The 11,511-nt window shown below is 42.6% G+C and overlaps 1 protein-coding gene across 1 annotated transcript; it reads left to right on the top strand.

The window, feature by feature from the left end:
• The first annotated feature begins 7,968 nt into the window (after positions 1 to 7,968).
• Positions 7,969 to 9,696, top strand: rnf26 (ring finger protein 26). The gene has a single exon (XM_073029860.1). It carries the CDS (start codon positions 8,160 to 8,162, stop codon positions 9,630 to 9,632), a length of 1,473 nt encoding a protein of 490 aa, XP_072885961.1. The 5' UTR covers positions 7,969 to 8,159; the 3' UTR covers positions 9,633 to 9,696.
• Positions 9,697 to 11,511: the final 1,815 nt, after the last annotated feature.

Genomic DNA, 11,511 nt, shown 5'->3' with positions numbered 1-11,511 from the left:
CTGCTCTAAGGAGAACAAACACTGCCTACTCAATCCCTCGCTGTAACTAAAGTCCTTTTATCTGAGCAACACCTTGTTGAGTCTCTTCTACACTCTCTCCAGTGTAATCTCATCCTTTCCATAGTCTGCTGACCAGAAATGCACACCTACTTCAAGTGTGGTCTAATTCGTAAAATTGCACTATAGCGTCTCGATCCTTATACTTTAAGCCACAGCCAATGAAGGCTAGCATGAGTCGAGGACCAGAGGGCACAGCCTCAGAACAGAAGGATGTCCATTTAGACCAGAGAAGAGGAGGAATTTCTTTAGCCAGAGGGTAGTGAAACTGTGGAATTCTTTGCCATAGACGGCTGTGGAGGCCAAGTCCTTGGGTATATTTATTGGAGGTTGATAGGTTCGTCAAAGGTTATGGAGAGAAGGCAGAAGAATGGGGTTGAGAGGGATAATAAATCAGCCATTGTAGAGCAAATTTGATGGGCTGAATGGCCTAATTCTGTTCCTACGCCTTATGCCTTATGGTCTTATGGACACGTGATTTCTTCAACACTTTATGCCGTGTCACTTCCATGGTTAAACCACTACACCTGCCTTTCATGTTACAAGCAACACCACACCCAGACAACTCCCAAAAAGTGGCAAGCCAGCAGTTGTGGTACTATTGCTGGCTGGTGTTGACTTAATTGGTGGCCTAGTTTCAGCAAGAACAATTAGGTCTGCAGCTGTGACTCCTTTGGAAGAAAGTCAGCTAGTGTAAATCGTAGCAAAATCAGCAGCAGAAGGCTTGTCATCACATTGACCCAAGTTCCACTTCAGTCCTCTTCATATACAGAAGCGTATTGTGCTGCTCTCATGATTGGAAAGAACAAAAATAACAGATGAGGAAACAAGTGATTATTTCACAAGAATGAGGTAAAAAAAACATGCTCATCATAAGATTTTTTTACCCTTTGAAGCCCCACAAGGGCACAGCAAAATCATTCAGTCACTGAACAAGAAATGCAACAGATTTAAAGAGCAAGTATCAGCAATATCAGCAAGTGATTCAATAAAGATTTTGAATAAATGGAAATTCAAAGATTGATGAACTAAAAGTAATTTATAAAATTACAAGGAGTAAAAGTATTAATCAAAGAAATCCTTCAAATGATTTTGGCACTGAACTTGGCAGGAAGTATGATGCTAGAATTTAACTCAACCAACACATTCCCAAATTTAGCAGATTAAATGGTAGGGGAAGACTTGAGTCAGTGTACATGATTGATCCTTTTCTTTCCAGTTTTTTTTAATAAATACTATTATAACTGGTAATATAAAATTTACAGGCAAGCTTGCAAATTAATGGCAATGTGTCACAAGGGAGAAGGAAGTCTGTTTATCACACCTTCCTACACTGGCAACTTTAAACATTGCCCCCCCCCCCCCATTTCTTTTAAAGTGGCAGATGAACCACTTTGTTATTTTGAAAACATTGCCACCTTGTTTCTTTCATTCCTTTACTCCTGTTCCATTCTGGAACCCAATTAACGACCACAATTTCAGTAAATCTCTGAGCTGCACTCTGTAATATTCAAACCCTGGAGGCGCAGAAACCCTATATTACTTCTAAGTTTAAGCAGATTGGGCCAAACTCTCTGGAGTTTAGAAGGATGAGGGGTGATCTTCTTGAAACCTGCAAATTTTTTGAGGGGCTTGGGAGGGCAGATATATTTCCTCTGGCTGAGGTATCTGGAACTAGGAGTCACTGTCTTCGGATAAGGATCAGTGATTCAGGACTGAAGTGAGATTTTTCACTCAGAGGGTATTGAATCTCTGGAATCCTCTATCCAGGGGGATCGTGGAGTTCCAACTGTTTGATATATTGTTTGTTAAAAAAAATTAAGCAACATGGAGTTAGTATATGAAAGTGGTCGTGCGGTAAAAGATCATCCATGGACTTGCGCAATGACCTTTTCCTGCTTTGATTTCTGATGTTCTCAAAGCAATAAATTTAGAAGCATGATGAGAGCAGCAGCTCTGTATTCACGGGGAAATGAGAGCATATGGGCAAAGTTATGAATAGACTGAAGACCACACCAAAGCAGAGCTGCAGGAGCCCAATCAAATATGAAATTAGTAGGAAGCTGCGAAACAGCAGTCTGATTCCTTTTGAAACATGGGATATCAATTTAAATAAGCCGTATAGTTCAGCTGCTCCATGTCATGAAGTGGTAAAAGGTAGAATAATCATATGCTCTGTACTTAACTCTGGAATGACTGCAAACGTCCCCCGTGCATAACCACACTCACAACTCCATCCCACTCCCACATCCAATTGGCTCTAGCCTATCACGTGGAACGTAATGAAATCTAATATTCATCGTGTCAATCAGATGTAATGCCCTGGTTCACATGGTTCATATTTTTCTCTGTTATGCTTTTCTGTTCTCTGTGTGAGCTGCTTGAAGATAAGAGATAGGAGAAATGTGTGCCATCCAATGGGGATGAACGGATTTAGGGGTGGTTTCTCTGGTGAGGGACACTAAGGCTGGGCTTGGGGTTTTTGAGAGGGGAGAAGAGAGAAGACGCTGGAGAGGAGAGGTCAGAGGAGTTGACCCGGGGTGGGGCCGTGATTCGATGAAACCTGGGGAGGTCGAAGGAGAATCGGCGAAGGGGACCGTGAGCTCCAACTTGTGCACATTAAACTGTTTCATTTAAAATGGGCCCTTTTCTTTATTTGCTTTTTCTTTACTAACCCTTTAGTCAAATTAAGAGTTATAAAGCTAGATCATTTAATTGTATGCGGTGTACTGTCCGTTATTTCATGGTACTTATTTATAACAGGGTAACACATCCACACAAACAGACGGATTTGGGGTCTTGCACTTCAATCTCCCACGTTTGGCGGGGCCGGAGGGTGTCTCCACTAGACTTACGCAGCCAACGGAACTAGAGTGTTACACATATATAACTTTTGACAAGGAATGTTATTTGTCTTAAAAAAGATTTTAAAGATTAGCTTTATTTGTCACATGTACATCGGAACATTGAAATGTGCAGTGAAATGCATCATGTGTGTCAGATCAAATCAGCAATGATTGTGCTGGGGGCAGCCATGTGTCGACATGCTTCCGGTGCCAATATAGTATGCCCACAACTCACTGATACTAATCCATACGTCCTTGGGATGTGGGAGGAAACCGGAGCATCTGGAGGAAACCCACGCAGTTACAGGGAGAACATACAAACTCCTTACAGAATGAATCAAACCCCAATCTTACAGCTGACATGCTGTAAAGCCTTACGCCAACTGCAATGCTACCATGCCATTTTTAAGTGTAGAGGAAATTTGACCTTTGTCAAAGTTAATGTCTTGAGGCAATTTTCTTCTAATTCCTGACAAGCTATTGGCTGAGAGAAAATAGCAACGTAAAATTATTTAATTCCTTTTAGTGATGTAACATCCTTAATAGGAACCTTATTACCGGTACATTTCACATGAGGCAAGTAAGAGCAGATTAGTCAGTGTTATCTGGTAAAGTTTAAAGTAGGAAAGGGAATTAGTGAGAGAATTTAAGGAGGCTATTTGAGAGGTGGGGGAAATTGAGGGAAGGAAATATGACTGTCAATGATTAAAGTCAGGAATGTCGATGAGGCCAGAGTTAGAGAAGTTTTGATATGTATTGTAGGGCTATCAGGCAAGATGAAAGTGCAGAGAGAAGGAGGGGCGAGTGGAGATTTGAAGATAAGGATGATAATTTAACTAACAGCCACTTTAGGTCAATAGTAACCCCTTCATCTGGCTTCACCAATCACCTTCCAGCTTGTACTCCTCCCCTCCCCCCACTTTCTTATTCTGGGTTCTTCCCCCTTCCTTTCCAGTCCTGATGAAGGGTCTCGGCCCGATATATTGACTGTTTATTCCTTTCCATAGATGCTACCTGACTTGCTGAGTACCGCCAGCATTTTCAATGTGTTACTTAAGTCAACGGTAACAGATGGATGAACAGAACTTTGTACATTAACCTATGGGTCACTGAGATTCAGGCGACCTCAAGTTTACAGTGCGTAGAAGGGCAAGGCTGACTAGAAGTGCATCAGCTCCAGAGATAATAAAGTCTTTGCAAGAGTTTTATCAGCAAATAGTTAAACTCAAATCAGTTAGGTCCCTGGGTTGGATGAATTCTAAAATAATCGATCAGATGCACTGTTACATATATTAATAATTGATCAGAAACAGATACAGAATTGGAATGGGAGCAGATACCTGGCATTCTATTAAAAAAAGAGAGAGGGAAATAAATAGAACGATAGATTTGTAAAGACTTCTGAATTACTGCTAAACAAAGTAAATTGTCAACCAAACAAAAATGTGCAATGTGAATACTGTACTCAAGAAGGAAAATCTTGCTAGACCAACTTCATTGAACTCTTTGATGAGGTATGAATGATTAGAGAAAGATAATGTAGTGGATGTAAAGCATTATAACCGGAAGAATGGCCACAAGGGAACCCAGCACTGACTGCTTACTCCCCTCACTTCTCCTGGTGGTCACCCATTCACTGTCTGAAGCCTGCACTCTGGGTGCAACCACCTCAGCAAAGGTCTCATCTATGAGATTTTCAGCCTCCCAGATGTTCCTGAGTACATCAGCTCCAGCTCCAGTTGCAGACTTTTTAGAAATCCTTATTCAAAATAGCAGACCTTCTGGAGAGAATCTCTTTCTGCTTGCTTCACACAGCATTTTACATTTATTTTTAAATGCCTAGACAATATTAAATGGTTAACTACAATGTTTATAACTTTAACATATTGAATGTAGGCAGGTAACCTTGCAGAATAACATACAGTATTTATAATGGTAGTACTCCTTTTACCATTCAGCACTGGTAGCTAGTTCAAGAACTTCTTAAGTACAAACCCCAGACACCCAAAAAATTCCTCTGTTATTAGTGTTGAGGGATATTCCCATTATATACAATTAGCCAGAATTGTCTTTGACAAAACAGACCTGTTCTGAATTGCATATGATCTGACAAAGATATGCCTTTAACAATGTGTTCATACAGGAGATGGCCACTTAATACTTTCCTGCTCTCATCCTGAAGTTTTCAAATGACTTCCAATTAACAGAAGCATTCATCAAATACCTTCCCCTGCATGGTTTCAATGGTACAAAATCAGATCATCCCACACCCAATGATTGGTTTCAATCGCCTTAAAGTATCAGTTGAAGTTAAATTGTGAACAGGATATATTTCTTGAACCTGGTTCTCATTTTAATAACTCCAGAATAATCCCTAAGATAATGTATCCAGACTTTCAACAGACTTTCATCCATTCTGCAGTGTTCAAAGTAAATATATTATCAAAGGATGCTTATGTTACCAAATACTACATTGAGATTCATTTTCTTGCATCCATTTATAGAAAAAAAACAAAATACTGTAGAATTTTGTTTAAAACTATACAGAAATAAAGACCAATGTGCAAAAGACACACTGTGCGAATAAAAAATATTACTAAAAGCACAAGTTGTAAGAGCCCTTGAAAATGAGTCTGTAGATGATAGAATCAGTTCAAAATAGTGGTGAATGAAATTGCCGAAGCTAGTTCAGCAGCCTGATGGCTGTAGGGTAATAACGGTGGGGGAATCTAAGGCTTTGGTACCTCATGCTCAAAGGTCGTGAGAAGAGGGCATGACCTGGAAGGTGGGGGTCTTATCAAAGACGTTGCTTTCTAGTGACAGTGCTCCACGTAAATGTGGGGAGGGCTTTGTCTGTGATGGACTGGGCTGTATCCACCATTTTCTGCAGCCATTAACTAGTAGGGCAGGACATGCTAATTAATGGAAACATGGCAGAATGGATGTCTGACTGCTGAAAAGGGTCATAAAATGAGTAACTGTTCAGCGTAGCAAGCTGCACATCCAAGACAGGGAAGGAGGAGAGCAAGAGAATGGAAGAGAGAGGGGTGAAGAGACGGGGGAGGGATAGAGGAAGGAGAGAAAGATGTGAGGTGGGAACCAGGTAAAGGTGGAGAAGCAGTACAGCGGACAAGGGGTTAAGATGGAGAGGAAAAGCTGAAACTCCCTCCAAAGTTCCCAAAGTGTACTGTAACTTGCCACCAACAGCCCTGCAATGGATATCTCTTTATTAGAGTCATGAATAGATGTGGCAGGGAGAATAAAAGACCTCGGGCATGAGTCAAAGACATGTCCAAGCTAGTATGTAGAGCTGAGGTGTGCCAAGTTGGGATTATTGCTATATGCCACAAGTACAGTACAACAAAAAGCTTATTTGTAATAGAATCACAGGAATGTAGATACAGACAGATTGCATTTAAAATTACACATGGTCATCATGGGGTGTGGTGGGGGCAGAAGGGGTAAGTAGAGAAAAGAGGCAGTTATTGGGTCACTCAAGAGGTTACAGATGGAATCAGATGCACATCAACTCTGGCAGAGTTTGCAGGCCATTACTTCCTACAAAGCGAAGCCTAACATTATGAACAGCAGTGATGCTTCACTCCCAGATGAGCTCAATGCCTCTTATGCTCACTTTGAAAGGGATTATAAACCTATAGCTATGAGGATCCGTGCAGCATTTGGTGACCCTGTGACTTCTGTCTCGGAGGCCAGCATCAAGAACATCTTTCAAGAGTGTGAACCCATGCAAGGCGACAGGCCCTGATTGTGTACCTGGTAGGGCTCTGAAAACCTGTGTCAACCAGCTGGTGGGTGCGTTCAAAGACATGTTTGGTTTCTCATAGCAACAATTGGAAACTCCCACCTGCTTCAAGAGGGCAACATTCATACCAGTGCCCAAGAAGAGCAGGGTGAGCTGCCTTCATGACTATCGTCCAGTAGCACTTACATCTATGGTGATGAAGTGCATTGAGAGATTGGTTATGACTAGAGATATATCAGCTAGTGGAGTGGTGCCGCAGCAACAACCTGGCACTCAACGTCAGTAAGACCAAAGAGCTGATTGTGGACTTCAGGAAGGGTAAGATGAGTGAACTCACACCAGTCCTCATAGAGGGATCAGAAGTGGAAAGGGTGAGCAGTTTCATGTTCCTGGGTGTCAGCATCTCTGAGGACCTATCTTGGGCCCAACATATCAACGCAGTGACAAAGAAGGCTTGGCAGCAGCTATATTTCATTAGGACTTTGAGGAGATTTGGTATGTCACCTAAAACAGTCGTAAATTTCTACAGATGTACCATGTTAAGCATTCTGAGAGGCTGCATCACCATCTGGTCTGGGGAGGTGGGGGTGGGGGCTACTGCACAGGACCGAAAGAAGCTGCAGAGGGCTGTAAATTTAGTCAGCTCCATCTTGGGCACTAGCCTACAAAGTACCCAGGACATCTTCAAGGAGCTATGCCTCAAGAAGGGAGCATCCATCATTAAAGACCCCCATCACCCAGGTCATGTCTTGTTCTCATTGTTACCATCACGAAGGCAGCACAGGAGCCTGACAGCACACACTCAACAATTCAGTAACAGCTTCTTCCCCTCTGCCATCAGATTTCTGAATGGACAGTGAATCCATGAACACTACCTCACTACTTTTGCACTACTTATTTAATTTAACTATTTAGTAATATATTTACTATAATTCACAGTTTTTTTCTATTATTATCTATTGCATTGTACTGCTGCCGCAAAGACAACAAATTTTACGACACAGGCGGGTGATATTAAACCAGATTCTGATTTTCTAGCTTATTGTCAAATGTATACGTTCGGTGAGGTAGGGGTGGAATTAAAAACTTGCTCTATCCTACACCAGCTGCTATACTTCACACAACGGGCCTTATGGTATGTACCTGTGATGGTACTGCAAGTAAGTTTTGCATTGCCCCCGTGGATAGATGCACTTCTGCGCACATGACAATAAATTCGACTTCGACTTTGCAACACACAAACTGCTGGAGAAACTCCGCAGGTCAGGCAGCAACTCTCGAGGTAAATAAACAATACTTGTCCCGCGGGGTTAAGTAATATTGATGATGAAGATAGTGAAATCAATACCAGGCACTGCTGCCAGTTTCACTGAATGTTTCGCTTGCTGCATTGCGAAAGGCTTTAAATGGGCTGATGGCTGAACTGCTCTCGGCGCTCGTCTGTACTGCCTAGCTGCTCAGCTCTTCGATCGGCTGCTTCGGGCTGCGTGTTTATGTTTGAATCGTGTTTGACGGTTGTGGCGGGGGCGGGTTGTTGTGGTCCCGCCGTTGGCGGCTGCAGCGGTGGCTGTCTGGTCCACGCCATGGCCAGTTTTATCATCGGCCTCATCGGTGGCTTGGTCCGAGCCCTCGACTTGTTCTACTTCCTGCTGGACCTCAACTTCTGGCTAGTGTCCACGGTGGTGGCGGTGGTCTCGGCCCTGGTGCACCTGATCCTCTGCATCCCCGCGGCTGCCGCCTATGTGCTCAGCCTCTGTTCCAACCTGCTGGGCCTACTGGCACTGGAGGTAGCCGAGCTGTGCCGCGGTGGCCTACAGCTCGCCTTCAGCCTGGTGTGCAGTCTGCTGAGGGTGGTATGTGGCCTGGCCGAGAGCCTGAAGATGGTGGGGCACCTGATGTCCTACCTGAGCGTGCGGGGACGTGAGGAGCTGCAGCGGGGCCTCACCACCGCCTTCTGCTCGGGACACCTCTTCCTCAAGCAACTATGGGATGCCGTGGGTATCCTGGCCAGCCTGGCAGCCTACTTGGTCAACACCATCATCAACATGTTCCTCATTGGGACACAGAACCTTTTGTCGGTAGTTGCAGTGCTGGGCGACCCTTTGGTGAAGGCTACAGAGGCTCTTGCTTCCATTCTGACCTACCTATCCAGCAGCGTGGTGGGCAACGTGATCCTGCTCTGGACCCCTTGCCAGTTTGTGATTGAAGTGCTCATCTCTGTCTCCAGCGTCCTGGCGGACGTGTTTCTCTTAAATCTCTACGGCCTGGCAATCACTTTTATTGTCATTTCCAGCACGATGATCTACGCAAACCCAGAGATCATGTTGAGGATTGTTAATCAAGTGAGTCTTCATTTAAATACTGCTCCAAATCTTAACCGGGTAAGGAGGGATCTCCTGCACTTCTGCACACTAGTAGTGACTAATGCGCAGTTAATGGTAAATTCGGAGACTTGGCGGCGAGTGTACAGTCAACAGCTGCAGAGACTTAACCCAGGCTATGTGAATTTCTGGCCACTTGATCAAATAAGACGGATTCAGGTTTTTCATGATAGGAACTCAGAGGACCAAACAGCTGTAGTACAGCAACCAGTCAATATGCTGGAACAAACAGAATTAAACCCTGTCCAAGGAGAGAACAGTACTGAAGAGCAACAAGTGGTTGTGCCTGAGACTTCTGCTTGTGGTCCAGAAACTGGAGATCACCCTTTGCGACCAAAAGGCACCTGGGACAATAATGGCAATGTCCCTACGGAGCATGAACTCTGGATGCTCTTGAGGGAGCAAGAAGAACGAAAGAAATGTGTCATCTGTCAGGACCAAGCAAAATCTGTGTTGCTACTTCCATGCAGACACCTGTGTCTCTGTCAAGGCTGCACGGGTATCCTCTTGCAGCAGCCTGCCTACCAACACAATTGTCCTCTTTGCCGACAAATGATTTTACAAACCGTAGATGTATATTTCTGATCAACTGTTTGAAATAGCTTGGACAGGAAAAAGCCAGTGTAGCAGATTATTTTTAAAAAATACAATAGATAAAAATATTTTGTTGGGCGGGGGGGGGGGGGGGTCCAATGATAGTTTGGCAATCTGAGATTCAAGATTCTATGCAGATCCTTAGCCATTAGTGTCAAAATGTAGATTTTTTTTTCATCCATGGCTAATCCAAGTACTGCTGTTCAAGAATGTTACATTAGTAATTTGCTTCTATGAGGCATTGGGAAGCCAAACTCACTGCTTCCTTTAATTATTTTTTTTAAAAAGAAATAGCCAACTTTTCAATAGGTTGGTTTTTATGTCAGATTTGATTTTTTTTTAATTAATGGTGAACTGCACAGGGCAGAGCCCAATAATCCTGCATTTCTGAGTTTCCTGTAGGGTCCATCTATGTATAATTTTCTTATGTTTTTTCAAAAACTGTGAATTATTTTGAGATAATGGACACTTATTTGTTTGCTGTTGTAATTAAAACTCCTCATCAAAGACGGAATGGGGTTGCTGCAGATATATATTTGAGGCACTGGGTATGGATCTGCTTCATTTCAGATCCTTTTTTTTTTGTTCAAACAAGTTTTGTCTTGGAATGAGAACTTGAGATGGAATTGGAGATCTTGATGATGAAATGTATCATGCATTAAATGATAAAAACATTGGTTAAACGAATAACAATCTTCAAGTACCAAATGTTTATCACTGCAGAAAATGGCTGAATAATGCATGCTTTCTGTTGCACAGTATGACCTTTCAAAGTAACATTCTTCATCTGCCGTAGTATAAGTGGCAACAGTCGTGGTTTCTAACAGCACAAGTGTCTATTCCAGGAAGAATAGCTAAAGTAATTGTTTTCTCGTCTGGCGAATGGGAAGCCAGACAAGACATGATTAATGCTCCAGCAACTACGTTTGGAGATCTTTGATGGCAAATGATGTTTGGGATGTTCTTGGTTGTGCTAGGGACCCAAATTTTGCACATGGTTGAGATTGGAAACACTTGGTATGGATTTACTCGATCAAATACCACGCGTTGGGTTTGCTTTCTGCAGATTATGGAATTTAAAGAGATGAATGAAACTTTTTGGGGATAACAGGTATTAGTAGGAAGAGAAGACAACAGTACATTAGTCTTTTTAATGTGAATTGTTTGGTGATAACAAGTACTTGGATTGTCTTAAACACATTGCAGAAGTATTGGGCATTTTATCTTTGATATGCTGTTTCATTCTCCAACTATATATATATATATATATATATATATAATGTAGATGGAGCTTTTGAACTTTGAGTTCAAACCCCACCCCAAATTTGGGCACAAAAAGACCCAGCTTTGGGGTTATCGGGCAAAATCTGAGGAAAAAATTTATGCTTGAGTTAATCATCTTTCATTGGAGCTAAGGGGGGGGGGGGATGAATAAGGTGAATTAAGGGGAAGAAAGAACACATTTAAAATCTGATAGTGGAAGGTGAGACAAATTAAATTATATAAGGATGGTGGTGTGTTGCTTTGTGTCAATCTTTAAAATTAGCAGAAAGGGTTGATGGCCACCAAAAAGCCCAGTAAGTTTTAACTCCCCTATTTCCTTACAACGAAAGACATTTTCGTCCATTGAGTCTTTGCCAGCCTTCTGAGCAATTGTACTTCCCTTCCATAATTTTCTCTGTAACCTATTTTCTACACGTTCCCATCAGGTCCTATGTTTCTACCACTCACCTGTGTACTTGGGGTAACATATTCTGCAATTAACCTACCAGCTGTACATCATAGCCATGCACTGACGGAGAACATGCAGACCCACATGAATGGCATCAGAGGTCTGGGTTGTTGGAACTGTGAAGCAGCAGCAGTACCA

This window comes from Hemitrygon akajei, chromosome 26 (genome assembly GCF_048418815.1).
Source record: "Hemitrygon akajei chromosome 26, sHemAka1.3, whole genome shotgun sequence".
NCBI lineage: Eukaryota > Metazoa > Chordata > Chondrichthyes > Myliobatiformes > Dasyatidae > Hemitrygon > Hemitrygon akajei.
This window is presented reverse-complemented; position numbering and strand designations above follow the sequence as displayed.